At 35.5% G+C, this 22,521-nt stretch overlaps 1 protein-coding gene across 1 annotated transcript in view; it reads right to left on the bottom strand.

Annotated features, from left to right (window-relative positions):
- Positions 1 to 5,886: 5,886 nt before the first annotated feature.
- Positions 5,887 to 22,521, bottom strand: part of IQCM (IQ motif containing M) — a 371,477-nt gene continuing 354,842 nt past the window's right edge. Inside the window, 2 exon segments of the mRNA XM_068541959.1 lie at positions 5,887 to 5,903; positions 6,006 to 6,112. Coding sequence (XP_068398060.1) covers positions 6,009 to 6,112 — 104 coding nt within the window. The 3' untranslated portion in view covers positions 5,887 to 5,903; positions 6,006 to 6,008.

Here is a 22,521-nt window from a genome sequence, read left to right on the forward strand (position 1 = left end):
TAAATTGATGCTAGATGTTTCAGGATTCTTGATGAATTGTACGAGGAAGGGAATTAGCATCAAAATGCTAAAAAACTAAAAAAGACTAGATTATTTTAATACTTTTATAATAAATTATTTTTGCTGGTATTTTTTTATTGAAGTATAGTTGACCTACAATATTATATTAGTTTCAGGTATACCACACAGTGGTTTGACATTTATATACTTTACGAAATAATCACCACAATAAGTCTAGTAACCATCTGTCACCATACAAAGTTATTGCAATGTTGTTGACTATATTCCCTATGCTGTACATTACATCCCTGTGACTGATTTATTTTATGGCTGGAAGTTTGTACCTCTTAATCCCTTTAATCTATTTCGTCCATTCCTCCACCTCCTTCCCCTCTAGCAACTACCAGTTTGTTCTCTGTATCTATGAGTCTGTTTCTGTTTTGGGTTTTTTGTTGTTGTTCACTTGTTTTGATTTTTAGATTCCACATATAATTGAAATCATATGGTATTTGTCTTTGTCTGACTTATTTTGCTTATCATAATACACTCTAGATCCATTCATGTTGTTGCAAAAGGCAAGATTTCATTCTTTTTTATGCCTGAGTAATATTTCATTTTATATATATAATATATATATGTATATATTAATCCTTTATTGGATATATCATTTGCAAATATGTTTTCCCATTCAGTAAGCTGCCTTTTCATTTTGTTGATGGTTTCCTTTACTGTGCAAAAACTTTTAAGTTTGATATAGTCCTATTTGTTTATTTTTCCTTTTGTTTCCCTTGCTTGAGAAGATGGATCATAAAATATATTGTTAAGACCAATGGAAATTTAGATTGCTTCAATATCTTGACTATTGTGAATAATGCCACAATAAACATAGGGATGCATATATCTTTTCAAATTAGTGTTTTCGCTTCTTTGGATACATGCCTAGATGTGGAATTGTAGGGTCATATTGTAGCTGTATTTTTAGTTTTTTGAGGAAACTCCATACTGTTTTTCATGGTGGCTGCAGCAATTTACATTCCCACCAACAGTGTACAAGGGTTTCCTTTTCTCCACAGCCTTACTAACGATTGTTATTTCTTGTCTTTTTGATAATAGCCACTCTGACAGGTGTGAGGTGATATCTCATTGTGGTTTTGATTTGCATCTCCCTGATAATTAGTGATATTGAGCATCTTTTCATGGCCATCTGTATGTCTTCTTTGGAAAAATGTTTATTCGAGTCCTCTGCTCATTTTTTTAATCTGGTTGCTTTTTTTGATATTGAATTGTATGTGTTCCTTGTATATTTTGGATATTAATCCTTTATTGGACATATCAGTTGCAAATACGTTTTCCCATTCAGTAAGTTGCCTTTTCGTTTTGTTGATGGTTTCCTTTACTGTGCAAAAGCTTTTAAGTTTGATGTAGTCCTATTTGTTTATTTTTCCTTTTGTTTCCCTTGCCTGAGAAGACGGAATCTGTAGGTCTCCTTGGGTAGTGTAGACATTTTAACATTATAAATTCTTCCAGTCCCTGAGCACAGTATATATTGATATTTCTATTTATTTGTATTATCTGCAATTTTATTTCATCAATGTCTTATAGTTTTCAGAGTATAGGTCTTTCACTTCCTTGGTTATTCCATAGTATTTTATTCTTTTTGATGTAATTGTAAATGCGATTGTTTTCTTAACTTCTCTATCTGATCACATTTTATTAGTGTATAAAAAAGCACCAGATTTCTGCATATTAATTTTGCACCCTGCAACTTTACTGAATTCATTGATTAGCTCTAACAGGTTTTTGTGAAATCTGTAGGATTTTCTATATATAGTAGTATTATGTTACCTGCAAATACTGACAGTTTTACATCTTCCTTTCCAACTTGGATGCCTTTATTTCTTTTTCTTATCTGTGTGGCTAGGACTTCCAATACTATATTAATAAAATAACAATAAATGTGGCCAGAGTGGCATCCTTGTCTTAATCCTGATCTTAGAGGAAATGCTTTCAGCTTTTCACTGTTGAGTATGCTGTTAGCTGGCTGCCATCAGCTTCTCAGTCCGCAGGGGGAGTCCCAGCTACCTCCTGCCTCACCAGGAGGCTCTCCAAGATCATTAAATGGGTCTGATCCAGGCACCTTCCAAACTGCTGCCTCTGCACTGGGACTTGGAGCAAGTGAGGTGTTACGTGCACCCTTTAAGAGTGGAGTCTTTGTTTCCTAAAGCCCTCTGGCTCTCCTGACCCAAAGCCCCACTGGCTTTCAAAGCCAGACTTTTAAAGTCTTGTCTTCCCAGTTCAGGACCCTGGGATGGGGAGCCCGATGTGGGGCATTGACCCCTCGTTCCTTGGAGAGGACCTCCATGGTTATGTTATCCCTCCAGCAGCGAGTCATTATGCTGATGGTCTGGTCTTAAGTAGACCATGTCTACACCCCTCACACCCATTTCATTGTGGCCCCTTCTTTATATCTTTAGTTGTGGAAAATCTTTTCTGCTAGTCTTCAGATCATTCTTAGAGATAGCTGCTCTATCAGTAGCTGTAATTTTGGTTGGCTATCAGAGGAGGTGAGCTCGAGATCTTCCAACACTGTCATCTTGATCCAGACTCCTTATAAGAGTATTTTAAACCAGAATGATGACCATTCAAGTGAAGGCATTTGAAATTTTTCCTGTTCCCTAAAATAACGAGGAGTGCAATTTACTCCCTATGCCTTAAAGTGGCATATTCTCTTTCAGGATGTAAAACTAGACTACACTTCCTAGGCCCCTTGCGTTTAGATGGAACCAGGTAACAAATTCTCTCTAGTAGAATGTGAGTAAAAGTGATATGTTCCAAGTTCAGACTGAAGTAGTTAAGAAGTGGTTATGCTTTCTCCACACTCTCTTTTTTATCTACTGCCTGGCTGTGAAGACTGCAGTACAGGCTCTAAAGCATGTCAAAGCTATTAAGATGAAAAAAGCCTGAATGTCTAAAAGAGTGCATGGTGCAGTACCTGCTGGCTCACATTGGATTGTGAAGTGAGCAGAAAAGAAGTTATTATTTTAAGCTAATGGGATTTGGGGGATTGTTTTTCAAAGCTATTAAGCTACCTGGAATCATATACTTCTTTGAACATAATATGCTTTGGGAGAAAGCAGTTAATATAAAAATTTGGTCTACCTATTGTTGAAATAGGCCCAAGATAGAGCTGCTGCTACTCAGGGTGCCACATCAGCAAACCAAAATTTAGATAACTTCTGTGTCCCTTACATGTTCCACTTGACCAGAAACACAGTAAATCCCATCAGCCAATCCCCAAACACCAGGCCAACTCTGGGCTCTATACTTATTTCCGTGTTCCTTTTCACCCAAACAAGGTTGCCTGTGTGGCCCTAGTCAATCAGACATTTTCTATTTTTCTCTTCCTTTTTCTGTATTTTTTTATCCTATAAAAGTTTCCTGCCTTCCACCCCATTTTGCAGTTCTCCAAATGGAGACTGTCCACTTCATGAAATCACTTAGATTGTCTTATAATTTTTAACACACAGTTTCCGTAATTCACATTTGTGTGAAAGTATACTGCAAATTCTAAAACATCTTGCAAATTTAATATATTTTTGTTATGAACAACATTAATAAAAATATTAATAGTTACAAGAAATTCAGTATTTCAATTTTGTGTTCTAGAATGGAAGTTGGGGAAAGGAATGAATCGACAAGGAAAAATTACCTTAAATCTGAATTTTCTGAAAAGTAGTCCATGTTGCAGGATCATGGAAGTTTGGCTTTCAACTATTCTAATAGCTGCATTTATTTAGAAAAATATTGATTTATAAGAAAATGTAAGACATAAGACATAGCTCATTTAAAAGATGTAAGAAAGCTAAATCTTGACCTTTTGTTGTTTCTGCTTTCTTTTTCTTAATGCACTTTTATTTAATTTGGCTTAGCTATTTTACAGATTGTATTACTCTAGTCAGAAGCAGCGTTTTAGAACTCAGCTGGGTCACAGGAACTTTCTCACCACTCCATTCTAATTTGCAGTTTTGCTATAACAAAAGCCCTAAATATATTGCTACTGTCTAGACGTTTTATCTGAAACAAGTGTCCTTTGTAGTCTCAGAGGACTTTTCTAATTTATTTCCAGTAAATCAAAGTCTGTGAAGAGCTTCGGTTCTTATTAAGACATACCCTTCACAGTCCAGTGATTGCCAACAGTGGCAAGCCATTGACAGTTCATTTACATATAAGTGATGACTTCCATCAGGTAGTTGGCTCAAAAACACAATGGACATTTAGAGCATATCCAATATTTCTTGTTCTTTGATGAGCACCAACTGCCAATTTTTATATTGAAACTGACTATTGAAAAGTGAAGGCTTTTTTCACTGACCTTACACTGTCTTCTACAGGTCTAGAGTGACATGTCATTGAACTTAATGTAGGATCACACCTCTAAAAGACATTCAGGAGCCCTACTTCAGTTTGCTAAAAAATCAAGAAGAATAGTCAAATCTAGAAAATATGAGACAAGAACAATCACACTTTTTTTTTAAAGGAAAAATAAATTTCTTCTATGTCCTGCCCCCAATTGTCATAATCATAACTTAATTTTTATATTTTATTGTTATAAGGTAATTTTGATATTGTTTTTATATTAATTGTTTTCTCTTATAAATACATTTGCCATTTGAAATAGTGGCACTCATTACACAACACTCATTAGGAAATCTTGTGTTTTAGTTTATAAATGCATTTCATTATATTCTATGCTTTTGCTCCCAATTCTTTGGAATAGTGAGGGAAGAAATCTAGCCAAATTTTTATCCTAATAATGCTATAAAAAGGAGCAGGCTTCTGATCTGTTACCATGCTGGGACTCAACTCATGTGTGATTTTTTTCCCTTTATTTAACTGTGCATTTTCCAGCTTTTTTCCAGTACTGAAATAAAATGTTTCTCTTTAAAATCAAGCTCTCTCAATTATCAACTGGGATAATACAGATCATTTAATTTCACAGATAAGCTAACCTCTATATTTTAGCTAGAAATCACTTTTTCCCCCTATCAAATGTTTTACTGCTAACATTTTCTGAATAGGGTATCAGCATGTTTTTTACTCCATCTTGGTTCTGGTTTTGGTGAGGCCCTGACTTAACATGATTCTTGTAATTAGCTTTCTAAAGATTTCATTCTAGTACCTTCCATATTTACAGTGCATGAAGTAGTCCGATTTTTTTTTAAACCAAAGTGTCTATTACAGAGGTAATAGATCAGGGCAAGAATTGAGAAAATGGAACACCTGTCATGTAGTTCCTGCCTCTTTATTCATATCAAGTCACTGTGCTGTGCATGGATTCTATTCCCTCTACTATTATTTCTACAATCTCATTCATAGATGGAGGGAGGAAGGGAGGGAGAGAGGGATGAATGCTGGATAGATGGTTGGATGGATGGATGGATGAATGACGGATAGATAAAATTAAATTCAAGATTCTTTAGAGACTGGTGTTAGCCACTGTGCTTCAAATCTTTTCTGAACTAAGGTAGGTAACTCAGGAATACTATATATTAACTTTCAGTTTTTCACTTTAAAGTGAGCAATAAGAATAGGGAAAACATAATACGATGACTACACTAATAAAATATTTTAAAGCACATTTTGAGAAACCATTTCCCAAAAAAATGTGAAGTTCTAGAAATAAGAAACTTAACGTTTCTTTATGGCTTTTATTGGTACTGGAACAAACAAGATTTAAGTCCAATGAAAGGAATTCTTGATACTATGTGATTTCAACTTCATTATGATAAAGCAGATGTCATTTATAAAAAAGGTCCAGTGAATGGTTCATCCAAAGATATTTAGTAATTATAGACTGACTTGTTGAAGTTCTTTGGATGTGCAAAGATGCTTGTCCTTTTTTCCTCTTGATACAGAATTAATCCATGGCCTACGTTAATCTATGTCTTTGGGTAGTTAGGTTCAACTCTTAATGTAACAACATTGTATTGAAAATACTATCTTACTTCTCATGATGAATACTGTTGTCTCATTTTCCTTTCTCTCATAGATCTGGCCACCAGCTTCCCAACAATCCGGATGTTAGCTCTTTTGAGTATTGGATGTCCACTGACTGTAAGACAATATATATAATTACATTAATAAATTTTAAATTATATGACAGAATGTATCATGCTTTTGAAATAATTTTAAAATATTATAGGAAATCAGTTATGGTTGTTCTAAAACAAAGATTTGACTTGGGCACATTTCCTTCAGGTGTATTGCGATACATTATATATCACACCATGAGATTCAGCAAGAATTACTGTTGGACCAAAGAGTTGAGAGGAAGGATGGCAGAATCTGGATTCCACCAATATACAGCATACTTGAAATAAATAAATTAGATGCCACATATGTTTGACCATAAGAACAACAACATTGAAAATTTTTACATTACAATGGAGTCAGTTCTGATACTGATATTCAAATCAATACAAAGCACTATCTTTATAGATGGCTTGTACTTGATTCATCTTTATGTATAAAATGACTTCAAATAAATAAAAGCCATAGATTTACTGCAGACACCATTTTAGACAGTACTAATTTACAGATATGGTCATATATTTTGCCGTTTAAAACCTATTGTTGTTATTAAACAAAAACATAACCAACTACCAAAAAACAGTTAAAGTTGTGAGAAGAACAATCCTCATTACTAATAGAAAATGAATGACTTGATGTGTTGTAAAAGGAGAAGCAGGGTATTGTTGTTTTCATGTTTATCTATATTGCCATTAGATAAAGAGCAAGGCTTATAATAACAAAACTAAATTAGACTACATTCAGAGTATTTATGAAATAATTAGTATTAGTAATTATCATTGCAGGTGTAATCACAGGGAAAGGCAATCACCAATTGGTGTCCCAATATAGTAGTTATACAAGATAAGTGTGTTAGTTCTAAAGGTGAGATCTTAGGACTAAATGATTTCCTACTGCAATTTTTTTGATAATATGAAATACCAACCATATATTTCATCAGGCAGAGAATAGCTGAAATACAGGATTACTCAAAGTAGGTAAAATAGAAGAAAAAGTGAATATAATGGTCCAAGCTCTTGTTCTTATACATTTGTGAGTGAATCCAAATTTAATACTCAATCTTAGTTTCCTTATTTTTGAAACAGGGACAATATCTATCCTGTCTGGTTGTTAAAAGGATCCAAAAACATATGTCAAGAGATATATGTGTAAGAATAATGTATTAATATTGACCCATCAATTATAAAATATACCACACTAATGCAAGGTGTTAATAATAGGGAACAGGAGGAAGGGGTCGCAGGTGAGAGGGTATATGGCAACACCCTATACTTTCCACTAGTATTTCTGTAAACCTAAAATTCCTCAAAAACATAAAGTCTATTAGTTAAAAATAAAGATATGTGTCTGACAATTCATTAAGTATTCAAAATATAGTTGCTGTATTATTATTATTTACACTATGATGTTATAATATATGTAGACTTTATAAAGAAATTACACTAATAATTGTGTGAGATAATAGCAAATGTATACATATTGGTCTCTGTCCCCAGTTCCTGGCACAGAACTCTTAAAACGCTTACAATTTCCTAAGTGATAACAGCACTGGGAGCATCTTTTGTTCTAATGAGGTGACGCTGGGTGGGCTCCTGGATGGGGGCTGGTCACCAGAAAGACCAAGCCATGATTAAAAGCTTGGAACTTTTAGCCCCCTCCCCCAACACTTCTCGAGGGAGGGACAGGGTCTGGAAATGGAGTTAATGGTCCACCATGCCTATGTGATAAAGCCTCCATAAAAATCCCAGTGGTACGGGGTTTAGAAAGCTTCCAGGTGGATGAAAACATCCTTGGACTGGAAGGGTGATGCCACAGGGACAGAAAAGAGAAGTACAGGACTCTCCCAGATCTCACCCTACTTATCTCTTCAACTGGCTATTCGTTGGTTTCCTTTATCCTATCCTTTAATAAACTGATAAATATAAGTAAGTGTTCCCCTGAGTTCTGTGAGTTTCTCTAGCAAATTGATAAAACCTGAGGAGGGGGTTATGGGAACCTCTGATTTGTAGCCAAGTTGGACACAAGTTGTGGGTAACTTGAAAACCTACTACTTTTAATTGGCATCTGAAGTGAGGGACAGTCTCCTGGGATGGAGCACTTAACCTGGGAGATCTGACTGGGATCTGACGCTCTCTCCAGGTGAATTGTGTCAGAATTGAGTAAAATTGTAGGACACCCAGCTAGTGTCAGAGAATTGCTTGTTGACGTGGGAAAAAACAAAACTCACACATTGGAATTGGTGACCAGAATCTTAGTTGGTGACCAGAAGTGGTACTGGGAGCAGAATCCTAAATTGTATAATATATAATTTCATAAATATTTCAATTAAATAAAGGATCATTAATTTTAGGAAGGATAAAAATGTAAGTATACATGATATATTTTTAATCCTTCAAAGTAAATATTCTCGACCTTCATTTTTGTCATATGGCAGAACAGATTCAGAGAACAATCTTTTTGATTAAAACAACTCAAATCCTGAATAAAATATTAAGTGTATTTTAACTGCATTGCTAAACTGGCAGAGAAGGAAGAAAATGCAAAGGCCAAAAGAAAAAAAAAAAGTAAAATCAGTAACGTTAGTGAATATTTGAGTGCTAAAGCCAGTTTTTTTTCCTGAGGTTTTCTGCTGAGCCCTGGATATCTGAGCTTCAGCCTTGTGAGGGGAGTGGGGTCAGGAGCCTTATGTTTATAAGGTTCACTCCAAATGGGAAGCCCGGCATGAGACCACAATGGAGTGCGGGGCCCCAGAGGGCTACACATCAGAGTAGGTGGGATAATATCACAAAATAAAGAGAGAGAGAGAGAAGGGCAGGGAAATGAAGGCAAGGGAAGAGAAGAGAAAACTTCAAAGAAGGGGACAACAAGGAACCTTTCCCTTTTCCATGAGGCTGGGTAGATGGAACAAAGCCTCAAAGCTCCCATCGTTTGATGGCCTGGTTCATGTCACCTGTGTGGTCCAAAATACCTTAAATAAATTTAGAGTTTGTTGGGCCCCAAGAACAAATGAAAAAACCTCTCTAGAGGAAAGCAACTTCAACCAAGGTCTTTAAAATATGTCATAGAAACATATTTTATTAAACCCTTATATGTTACAATCAGTTTTAAATAGAAAAGCAGGTTACAAAGCAGTATCTACAATGTGATCCCAGTTTTTAAAAAAGTTATATGCATAGGAAACCATGTACAGTATTAAATACCAGAATATTCAGTGGTTGGAATTATAATTTAGCTTTAGTTCTTTTCGCTTATCCATATTTTTGACAGAAGATATTATTTATGTAAAATAACAATATTAGAGATGTTCAAGTTTCTAGATTGGAATATATGGTAGAAAGTCATTTTTATTGTAGATAATGAATAATCAAAAGTTAGATCTTGTTGATATTCAATAATTTGAATAAATGATTTCAACTTGGGAAAATAGTCAAATAAAAATAGATAATATGGTTAATATTTATTTAATAGGCTGTATTTTCAGAAAAGGGATACTAAATTTTCCTCAAAGGCTCAAACTAAGCTTTTGTCCTCTGTTTCCTTTTAAACCATCTCTATGTTTTTATGTTCACAAGTCTATTTTATGATTTTTCATGCCATTTCCATGACAAACTCAAGGTTATATACTGTATTATTCTACACTGTTGTCTACTTCCTGTCAGTGCTTCACAATGAATCTTTGTAGAGCAACTTGGAAAGAAAACAAACACAGACTGTGTTAGAACATAAAATACACATTTAGGTTGTTGAGTATCTATTGAGTCCTATTTGTTCAGGTTCTTGCTAAGGGCTATGAGGTGATATAAAAGGCATTAGCTGAGACCTTTCTGGGTTTTCATTTCCTAATCCAGAAACAATAAAAAAAAAAAAAAACAATTGCAATTATTATGCTACTCATAGACATTTGGTTTAAAAAATGAAAGTATCTACCTAACGCGGTATAATGGCCCTGCCCACCAGAAGATTATCATAGTCAATACAAAGCAAAAATATAGTCCTAGATGACAAACAATTAAGGACATATTTAAGTAGTTACATTTGATGCTCATATGTTGCAGGGGTCCAAATTTGAACCCAAGTTTTGTGCATCTGAGTATTTCAAACAGAGGTATGTCCACGAAGACTGGCAGAATAAATCCTCTAGGGAGCTATCTGCAAAGAAAGACCAAGAAATCTTCTTGGGGAAAAAAATTCTTACTATGAGAAGAGTGAGCTGAATATTTTCATCTTGGTCCAATAAGATGGTGGCTCTTGGCAGGGATGAGTGGTTTCATGTGCTCTGAGCTGCCTCTTGCTAAGATGATTTTGCCTTGACTCTGCACTCCCTTCTTCCCCACCCTCTCACCCCCACAAAGAGATTCTGGCCTATAGCCTTGTGAAAGGAAGACTCAAATGAGAAGATGATGGAGCTGAAAAAAGCTATTTTCCTATACCATGTTCTCGGGATACTGAGAGAACAGGGTATCAGTGCTCTGAGATGAAGGGAACTGGGTTACAAAGGCCAGGAGAGTGATGGGCTTTTCCCTTCAGCAGGTTGGCTTAGGCCCATGTGGAATCCACACACCATGGCCCGGACAGGTGCTAGTGGCAATAGCAGCAGCAAGACACTTCCATCAGGCTTCCTGAGCTTTGGAGTGACAGCAGCAGACAGCACTGCAAGGGGGTGGGTGGGAGGGGGGCGGAATTTCTATGTTGCAGCTTAGAATGGTGTATTTATGAGCACAAGTGAGATATCCTAGGAGAATTTCTAGAAATAACTGCAGCTATGGGGATTGCTTTCAAAGAGATCAGAAGTTGCATAAGGGTAGGTAGAAAATTCTATGTGCCACTATTTTTGTGACTATGTATGTAGTTGGATATTGTTTTGAAATATTAAAGGTTTGCTTCCCACTCCTCACTATTCCTCGCTCCTAACTCTGCCATTCAAGCAATAGTAATGGATTCCTTGAGGGTGACTGAAAATAATCACCTCATTTCTGATGCATATCAATTTTGAAATAAGAAAAAAATTACAAAAGCTAATAAATATTCTATCCTTGAGTTTTTAAATAACCAGCTCTCTTTTGTAATCTGTAAAAAAATGGAAAACATATAGTTATTTAATAACCATAGCTGTTTAAAATGAGATGAATAATTTTGTGACATTCCATATATACATTACCCTCAAGCAGAAAAATCCTAGAACATAGAATACAACGGCATTTCAAGAAGGAGGTTTTCAAACATAAAGCAATAGCAATATTTTCTAAAGGAAGACTTCTACTTGGAAGAGTATGGCTTTGCTCAGAATGTACAACATTTTGGGGATTCAAGAAACTGGAATCTGAAGAACTTAGCACATGGAGCCATGTGGTAAGGAAGACTGTGTGATGACAATGAGAACCCTCTCCAACTTACAGAATTGGACTAACAGACTGCTGGAGGAATGAAAGAGGAAATATTGATGAACTCTTGAGAAAGGGCCAGGCACCCTATGCCCTTGTATCTTGCCCTGGGGGACCAGAGAATGGGAAACCTCAATGATAGAAAGCACATATAGGTTGTGGAAAAATCTGGGAGTAAAGGGGTTTTGTTGAAGGGGGCTGCAAACCCCTTAGAAAATGCCATGTGGCCCATATGGCGCTGCAGCAATAGCTATGGGCAGTGTCTAGGTGATGGCTCTGCAGCCTTACAGAACAAATCACAGCCCGATGCGATGTGAAGAGAGCTACTGAGATTCAGAGCATCCCAAGGGGATGTGGGAATTCTGAGAAGGCTGTCTGACTGAAGGATGCCTAAGGTCAGGATAGGGAGCAAACTGAGTATACGAACTTCACTACTGGGGCTGTGGCAGATATTAAAACTGCAGGCCAGTGAATGGCTCCTGGGGTCCAATGGCATGATTCACACCACAGGTGGCCAGCAAGGAGAAGAGATCACATTGAGAATGTCTCTCACAAGATGAAGGAAATGAGAGAGCAGGCCTGTTATAAATGGGCTCCTGACACAAAGTAAGTAGGAATATAGGACAAAGTTAGAGGGTACACATAAACAGTAAGAGTAGCATAGAAACACAAAAGATAGAAAAGAAGCTTATAGAATACAGAGATGAAAGAAATCAGTCTGGTTACTAATACGGAAATGTTTTCCGTGTGAAAGACTTGACTCTACATACTGTGCAACCAGGAAATACAAATTTCATCGAAAGTGATAACTCACTGAATGGGGTGGGGGGAAAAGAAGCTTACCTAAGTAACTATGCAAAACAGTGTTTTGACTGGAAACTGTAGACTAAAGACAAAATGCAGATGGACAGACACAGAAGGATAGATACTGAAATAATTATAACTATGTGTACAAACAGGGGTTTGTATTCATATATATATATTTCCTAGAGCTGTCCGCTGAGAGAGCCTGGGAATAGTGATACCTCAGTAGCAATGAGCACATCTAGTGCTCAGATTTTGCATTCTGAAGACTATTCTCCAATAAAAGGAACCAAGACTCCTTGGAGAAATGGTTGGTTCTCTAGGACTAGGGCAGATAATACAAGATGAGTCTGCAGAATATTGCAGTGCCAAAGAAGCATTCAAAAACCGAAAGGGTAAAGGAACGTTAAAGAGACTCAGGAACCAACCTGAAAAAGCTCCTAATGTCTAATGCTGGAACAATTTGAGCAACAACAACAGAATAATGTAGTTTTAGATTATAACTCATAGTAGGAAAGAAATATATACAAGTACATATTGATGTAAACAAATGATTGAATAAACAAAAGGGGAGAAAATATCTAATAATTCTTAATAATTTATGTCGATACTCCCACCTCCAGGAAAAAAGTTTAATTCCTACATTTCTCCCCATTCCATCCCCCAGTGTCCACAGCTGGACTTAGATATATGCTTTCAAAAAATAGGTTGCAGAAGGTGGGTGGGAGGAAAGTTACTTTATAGTGAGTGGAGAAACCTGACAAATACTACCTTGGCCAGGTGATTAAGGTTAATATCACTGGGGATAAGTCATATTGATAGCATGTTCCTGCTGATATGATGTGGTGAGGAGGGCACTTCACCTCTGATATTCATTCAAAAAATGTATAATCTCAGCATTTAAAAAAACAATAACAATGAGAATAACAGCTGTCATTTAATGTACATTCATTCTGTGCCAGGCACTGTGCTGAGCACTTATCTTACTTTCTCTTTCCACCAATACCTGATGCTATCATTATTATTATTATAGGAAACTAAGACTCATATCAGTGACATGTTTCATTGGACTATAAGTAATTCTTGATCTACATATGGACTGCAGAACCTTTTATGACAACTCATTGGAAACCATAGCACTCTACATATATCACTTATTTTTAAAGCAGGTCTAAGTTACATTATATTATTGCTTCTTTTTTTATACATTTGTCCTGTATCTTCAAAATATCAATAATTCACTTCTTTGTCTCAGTGCACTAATCTCTATGAGTGTGTCTTGCAGATAGATGAGTGTTCAATAAATAATTTTGATAATGCTTATTTTTGTTTTATAAAAATGACATCATACCATGCATATTTTGCTTTCTTCACTCAAGAAGGATTAATTCATGGAAATTCCTTCAAGCTAACTAGTATAGCTCTAATTCATTATTTTAAGTGGTACATAGTATTTTGTGATATGAATAGACCATAATATTCCTCTACTGATTAATGTTTACTTTGTTTCTCAGTTTTTCCAAAGAAAAATAATGCTAAAATAAGCATGTTTGTTTATTAGGTAGTGGTTTTATTTCCATGTGATAGATTCTCAAGATGGAGTGCAAAAACACAAATATACACATTTTTAATTTTAATTGATATTGTCAAGGTGCTTTCTAAAACACTGTAAAATTCATATTTCTACCAGCAATGTGTGACGGTGCTTCTTTGCTCATATCCCAGCCAACAATAGCAATTATTTTGTTTTGTTTTAATTTTGGCCAATCTAAAAGCTGCTAATCTACTGAGTTTCCTCATCCACTAGTGACTTTGAGCATCATTGCATATATCCAATAGCTGTTGGATCCTTGTTTTGTGAATGGTTTCTCTACATTTTTTGTCTATTTTGCTATGATTGTTCCCTTGTTCCGATTTTAAATAGCTCACTGTGTTAAACCTCTGTCTTCAAAAACTCAATTCCACTCCAAATCAAATTTATTTTTAATTTTTTTTGAATTTTATTTATTTTTTATACAGCAAGTTCTTATTAGTTATCTATTTTATACACATCAGTGTATACATGTCAATCCCAATCTCCCAATTCATCACACCACCACCACCCCTCCCCCACTCTTCCCCGCCTTGGTGTCCATACGTTTGTTCTCTGCATCTGTGTCTATATTTATGCCTTGCAAACCAGTTCATCTGTACCATTTTTCTAGGTTCCACATATATGCATTAATATACGATATTTGTTTTTCTCTTTCTGACTTACTTCACTCTGTATGACAGTCTCTAGATCCATCCACATCTCTACAAATGACCCAATTTCATCCCTTTTAATGGCTGAGTAATACTCCATTGTATATATGTACCACATCTTTATCCATTCGTCTGTTGATGGGCATTTAGGTTGCTTCCATGACCTGGCTATTGTAAATAGTGCTGCAATGAACATTGGGGTGCATGTGTCTTTTTGAATCCAAAGCAATTTTTTAAATAAATTTGCTTATGGTATTTTTTCATAGAAAAGTTTTGAAAGTTTTATATATAAGCAAGGTCATTTTTCTTTTCTTTTGTATTCTTTTTGAGTACTATATTTCCTGCTCCTACCTTAAATATGTAGTTCTCTAGATTTCCTCTCAGATTTATTTAGTTAGTTACTTACTTACTTATATACTTATTTATTTATTTAGATGGTTGTTCAGCTTTCTCAACTGCCTCTTTTAGTATCTATTGATATTATCATATGATTTTTTTCTCCCTAAAAGTGTTGATGTAATAAACTATGGGAATATAATTCTTAATTCTTAATATGGTATCATCCTTCTGTTTGGAACAGAATGTTTAATCGATGGCTGGGACAACTTACTTGTCTCCAAGTACTCTGTACTCATGACTACTAAGGCAAAGAATGCCAACTTCTTCCACCCTGTCAGAAACTTTTTTGGATCTTTCAGGCCCAATTACAAGAAATCAGCTCTTAGTAAGAGCCCTTCAGCCAGGTTTACATAAAAGTGACCCGGGCATCTTCCATAAACTGGTTCTCATTCTCTGACCAGTGGCTAAGCAATGAGGCTTTGAAGCAAAGACATTAGAGATGAAAATACAAGAGCAGTTCTAGAGTTTTCAAATGGAAATTCTTCATATTTCTTTAAGGGGATGATAGAAAAAGACGAAGTAACACAAGCGGAAGACTTTAGAATATATGTAAAACACACAAATAAGAAATTTCTCTGAGTTGATGTAGATCCTAATATTCCAAACAAATACATGAGATTAACTTGAGGAGGAGGCCCATCTAGAAAACACATTTTTAAATCCTAGGTAAAAATGTGTACAAATGCATTTTACCCCAGATGTTCTCCATAACTTAGTATATCTCTTGACCTTCCTTGGTTTTCCATCTCCTTGTCATAAAATGAAAGTAGTATGGTATTATTACAAAAATCCACTAGGAAATACTCAAACAAGTGCTTCATTATTTATTTTAGTCTATATTAGGACAATAGCATAGTGAAGATTCAAACTGCTGAATTGCCTCTGAGAAGAAACAATCACAAGAAAATTAAAGTGTTCAAATATATGTGCGCACTGGAAAAGAGCAAAGAAGGTTCAAACTATCTGTGTTATAATCTACTGAGCTCTAACTGAAATCCAATTGATCTTAATGGGATTTAGATAAGGACAAACAAAGCAGGATGGTCAATATCTCACCAGGAAGTGATAAAAATTCTTGTGACATTTTTAGCACAAAGCAAATTTTGGGATCAGCAAGACCAGAATTCAAATACTGGCACTACTAACTTAGCACCTCTGTGTTCTCAGGAAAGATAAGCTTGCCTTTCTTCAACTGTAAAATGAAGATAATAAGAGTACTTACCTAAAAGGATTAGTATAGGAATTTAATGAGAAAATACACACAAAGCACTTGATTTAGATTTGAATTCATCATAATTTCTTAATAAATTTTAGCTGTTGTTGTTGCCCTTCTCATTTTTTTTTTTTTTTTTTGGTCATCCTCTACTGAGATGGAGGTTAGTTTGTCAGCATCTGCCCTAGTATATATTTATTTATTTATTGGGTATATTGAGGTTAAAAAAAAAAGTGTGTTTGCTATGTGAATGCAACTTCCAGACAGGCAAACAACCTCTTCCAATGGACCGCCAATTTGTTTCCTCTAACCTTTTCCTATATATTCTCTATTTACCGCTGCTGTGCCTACATTCTGATGTGAAGACCACTGAAATGTGTAATTCTTTCTCCATTCTGATTGGGTTTCAATACACAACACTAGCTCCCCTGCCCACACACATTCCCCAGGTTAAACTCTGAGGAAGATAAATTTCATTTTGTTCAATCTTCTTCGATTAATCGGATAGATAAATCTATCTGGTGTATATAAGAGATCTACCAACGCACAGCCCAACCTTCCTGCCCTCCCACCTCTCCCCTCTTTTATGAGCAAAACTTGGAAATATTGAAAGACTCAGGCTGGTAGAGTTCCACCAGTGTCCTTTTCCCAGACCTTGAATCTAGGCAATGACAACTTCTGAGCAAGCATATTTATTAAGGTATTTAATCCCTTTCCATACTGGATCCACATCTGTGGAAAGGCTGAGAACAGGGTGTGTTCAAAGGGTAAATTCGCTCACAGTTATATTTTACCGCTAGATGGCACTCTTTGTCATAGCGAAGCAAATGTGGGGACACCTCCTACTACCAAAATGCTCTGCACTAGGCACTTGGCCTGCACCTGAGAAACATCTAACAGTAACAATGACTGTGTCACACTGGAAGCAAATAATAATTTCCAATGTAAGACCAAGTCTGGCCTTGATGAGGATAGGAAAATCCAATTATCTCCACCAACAAGAACCTCATTTAATAGGTTCCCACCTCCAATGGGCTGAAGGCTACCTGCAGTGTTTCTGTCTCCAAGAGTATCCAGTTTTCCAAGCTCCATCATTCCAGAGGCTTATGGAATCACCTTTTACCCCCACGGATTGTGCTGTCACTATGGTGTCAGACTGTGGTGTCACTAGCAAGAACTCAGATGGGCTTCCAATTTTGTGATGAAAACCAAGGTTAGTCAATACATCCTTACCATGTAAAACTCCTATGTAAACATGATTCAATTATTCCTGATTCTCCAAGATTCATTCTACTACTGCTGACAGGTCATGGAAGTTAATTTTCAGGCTGAAAATCAGCATTTTTCTTTCTCAAAGATGTACAAGAACTGAACAGATAAATTCCAGCAACCGTTTTTCAGTAAGTCCACCCCAGAAACTTTTTTGTGGAGCTGAGTTCATGAAAAGACCCCAGTTCTAAGCATTCTACATCACACTTAGCATTTTATACTTACAAAGAAGCCCATCCCTAGAGATTTAGTGGCATGTTCGAATCAAGTCCTTTTTCTCCATTTGATGCTTCTTATGAATTTCTCAAGTTTAAAAAAAATTATTGTAATTATTCTGAACCAAGAAAAAAAACTTAATTGCAAGTTCCACAGCAGTGGGCACATTCTCAGAGGCCCAAGTTTATCTGACATGAACATTCTCTGAACAGAAGAATTTTAAACCCTTCAAAAATTAGGTCTCCATTGAGACTTGGTTAAAACTCATGTCCAATTAAAAAATTTAAAAAGTACTTCTTTAGGCTTCCTTAATCTAGTAAATTTATATGGTGCTGAATAGGTTTTCTTCTCTTTCTGGCATTTCTTGTCTTAAGTAGGTCATCCTAAACACAATTGTAATTAGCGCAAGTTCAGTTTTGTTGATGTCTCTCTCCTTTGCAGCATCCTTTGACCAGAAAAAAAATAAAAAAACTGGTGAAGTGTAATCTTGGCTCAATTACAGAGTAATTTTAATGCTGAGTACAGCAAGTTGGGTTTAAAATTCTAGATTATAGATCCCACAATGTTACCCCAATATAATTCAGGGGTTCATGTGATCTCATTTCTGACATAATCTAAGGTAATCATAAAGAATTCTAATTTTTACTCATCATAAGAAAATGCCCATATACACACTACTATATTTAAAATAGATAACCAACCTACTAAGGACCTACTGTGTAGCACAGGGAGCTCTGCTTAATACTCTGTAATAACCTAAATGGGAAAAGAATTTGGAAAAGAATAGATATACATATATGTATAACTGAATCACTTTGCTGTACACCTGAAACTAACACAACATTGCAAATCAACTATACTCCAATATAAAATAAAAATTTTAAAAATAAATAAAATAAAATAAATTAAAAAAAAAAAGAAAATGTAGCTTCTTAGAAATTCTTTTAAAGTGATCTTTAGACATCTTTTCAACAGTCAGTATTTTTACATACCCATCTGAAGATCCCTTTAAAAATATTAACTCTGTTTCTCTACTCATCAGTGCTCTTCAACATCAATCCTATGAATCATTTTGGTCACTATCCTCAAAATTTAACTACTCATGGCAGCTGCTAAAAAAAAAAAAACTTTTTTCTCTCTTTCATCCAACCACCAAGAAGTGTCCCCATCCTTCCATATTCTCTCCTTCCATTCCCGTGATATTAATATGCATATGCTCCAGAAATGCTGCCCTCACCCTACATCTCTACCTCTACCTCTGTCTGTCTCTCTGGAAAGACAATTTTCTTCTACTATGATTGATTTTTAGGTGAGAATCAGTCTGTTCGTATCCCCTTGAATTCTGGAGAATAAAATTCTCTAATGTTCTAACTACTAATGTTGTAATTGTTGTATAGATAAGGAAACTCAGGATTGGAGGAGCTAAGTAACTTCTCCAATTAAGCAGTGGACTGTGAATGAAAACCCAAGCCAGCATTACTCCAGAGTTTGAGTTAGTTAGGTAGCATTACATGGTGGTTATGAAGACCAATTCTGGGCCATAGAGCCTAGGTCTGACTCATCATTCTGCTGCTTACCATCTTGAAACAATCTCTCTAGGCTTCAGTTTCTACATTTGTAAAATGCGGATAATGACTGTATTGCTACCTATAGTTGTTTTGATGATTAAATGAGTTACTATGTCACCAAAATACACATGGTAAAACTGTTTAATGATTTATCATTAATCGTTACACTGTATTGCCTTTCAAATTAAAAGATATTTTAAAAATTAAGTTCAAATTTATTAGTCAAAATAATATAGATGACTAGTTTCCAACTCAAGTTGTAAATATGGAGATAACTTGGCTTATTTAACAATGGAATAATTCACTGACCTGACTATCCATGTCAGATACTTTATTAGCTGAACCCTCAATCAGAGTTTGAAATATGTAGCAGGTACTAAATGATGATGATGAGGATGATGATAACAATAAATGCTAACATTTATTGAGACGGTGCACTAGGTGCTTATTTGATGGTATGACAAGTATTTCAATTATCTCTATTTACAAATGAAGAAACTGAAGCTAACAGGTTAAATAACTTGCTCAAGATCAAGAAGGCACTAAATGCCAAAGCTTGGGCTTCAACCCACTGGGGTGACTGCCGAGTCTACAGAACCTACAGCTGACAATCAAGACACAATTGAATGTATCTTCAGATAAATATGTTTCAAGTATTTGTAAGTCTGGTTGTATTTCTTCAGTTTATCTTTTCATTGCATTTACATTTGATTGTGTAATGTAAAGTTATACTCTCGTCATGGACTCACAGAATCTGTTAGTTATAGTAAGTTTTAGGTACAAAAAAAATTATTTAATATAAAATGATCACTGAATCTTAGAATAAAAAGAACTGCATAAACTGTGCCTGCTAAACCTATGGGCATGAAGATAAATAAACTTAAATGTAATTTTCCCAAGAACCCTGTAAGGTAGCCCCATATTGAAATGGAGAAGGCGATAGTCCAGAAAGGTTAGGAGCAAGTCTAAATTCACACAGACAGTAAGTGGCAGAATGGGGGTTTGTAGCAGGTTAGTTTTCCTGATCTCAAAGTAATTTCCACTAAACTGATCAAAAGTGAGTATTATTTCTTAAATTTGCCAGTTATGACTTTAAATTTTTTTTCTTGTAAACAAACCTAACTTTAATAAAATCAATCTATAATCATACTCGCAAACACATCTTTTTAAAAATTCTACTGTCACTGGTTTTAAGAGACAAAATTAGCGGTGTTACATCCTCAAATTTGTATCATTTGGCATCTACTATATTAGTAGTAAAGATTTTACATATAACATTCATCATATCATATCTAGATAGCACATGCATATTGTGTACCAGCCTAGAGAGTTTCATGCCTGAGACAATTCGTAATGCAATCTGTGTCTATAAGATATAATAAACAGAAGAGGTTTATTCTGTTTCTTTTCAGAAGGACTGCAAAAGCAAAGACCTCATGTTAAATCTTCAGAAAGAAAATGTTCACTAGACTGATGTTGTTATGACAAATTCAATAACTAAATGTAAGATGTTTTAAAAAATAACCTGGATCTCATTTTGTGTCAGACACTCTTTTAAGCACTTTACATGTACTATTTCATTTATTTCTTATCACATCCCTATGTGACAGGTACCGCTATAATCTCAATTTTATACATGAGGAAACTGAGGCACAGACACTTTAAGTAAATTTCCCACAGTCACAACATTATGAATCCCATAACTGGACTTCAAGCCCAAGCCAAGCAGGTGAGATGCCCGACTCCAGGATACAAGAAAAACAGCAGCAGTAGCAGCAGTGACTCAGACACTACACAAGCACTTTACATGTATTTTCTCATTTACTGTTGATACCAGCCCTATGAGATGCTACCATTGTAATTCTCATTTTATAGATGAGAAAACCATGGTTCACAGAAGTTAAATAACTTGTATAATATCATGTACTTAATGAATGGTAGGATCAGGATTAGAATCTAGCCGGTCAACAGACTTTGTACTTTTGCTTTTTGTCTGAATGTTAATTACTTGCATACATATTTAACTGAGATATATATTTATATGTTACACAAATATTTTATGCACATTATGATCTTCACTCTAGGAATTTAAATTTAAAATAATTATACAAGCATTTATAAACACCTTCTATTCTCGGATCTCGATTCTGCAGTGGATACTGTGGATTGATTCCTCCCTTCAACCTTCCACCTAGATCTAGAGCAACTGGAGATACAAAAACGGTATTTCTGAGATGGCCTTAAAACTGACTCTGGATGTTAATTACCTTCTACCAACTAGCTACACTTTCATAAGATTTGGAAGGCAAAAGTGATGTGGAGATCATCTTTCTACCTTTTTTTTTTTCTTTCTGCTAGCAGATAAGGTCAAAGAAAGGCAAGTTTGTTCTGCTCAAGTGTTCCAAAGACTCTTACCTAAACTCCTGGGTGACTAGTAGTATTTGCAGCAGCAGCAACAAAAACATCTTCGTGACTTCACATCCTGATTTCCGGAACAGCTATTGGGATGTGTTCTTGTATTCATAGCTCCAGTGGCAGCCACCAAGATGGTAGCTTCCCTGGTGGGTCAGGCCTTCATTGCTCTGAGAGTCATTCCTAGAAATCCAAACTAGAAACCATCCCTTCACCATTCAACATTTTTTTTACAGGTCTTTTTTAAAAAATGTTATTGAAGTATAGTTGATTTACAATGTTGCATTTAATTTCGGCTGTACAGCAAAGTGACTCAGTTATACATGTATATATTATTTTCATATTCTTTTCCATTATGGTTTAACACAGGATATTGAATCTAGTTCCCCATGCTGTAAAGTAGGACCTTGTTGTTTATCCATTCTATATATAATAGTTTGCATCTGCTAATTCCAAACTCCCAACCCATCCTTTCCCCACCCACCCCCCTTGGCAACCACAAGTCTGTTCTCTATGTCTGTGAGTCTGTTCCTGTTTTGTAGATAGGTTCATTTGTGTCATATTTTAGATTCTACATATAATAATCATACGGTATTTGTCTTTCTCTTTCTGACTTACTGCGCTTAGTATGATAATCTAGGTCCGTCCATGTTGCTGCAAATGGCATTATTTCATTCAGCATTTTTTAAAGTATTAATTTTTTGCATCAAATCAGTTTCTTCTTAACATTTCTAGTGTGCTTTTCATTTCCTGTGCTGAGCCTTGACTGATAAAGTATGCATTGTCTGAATTGTATTACTGCTGTCTGGTGAAAGTTCTTGAAGCTGATGTCTTTTAAAGACTGTGGAGCTGCTGCATCTTGCAGTTTTTTCTCTTCATGCATTCTCGTCCATCTTCCTCACCTAGTCCTCCTTTCCTTAGTAAC

The sequence above is a fragment of the Eschrichtius robustus genome, chromosome 4 (assembly GCF_028021215.1).
Source record: "Eschrichtius robustus isolate mEscRob2 chromosome 4, mEscRob2.pri, whole genome shotgun sequence".
NCBI lineage: Eukaryota > Metazoa > Chordata > Mammalia > Artiodactyla > Eschrichtiidae > Eschrichtius > Eschrichtius robustus.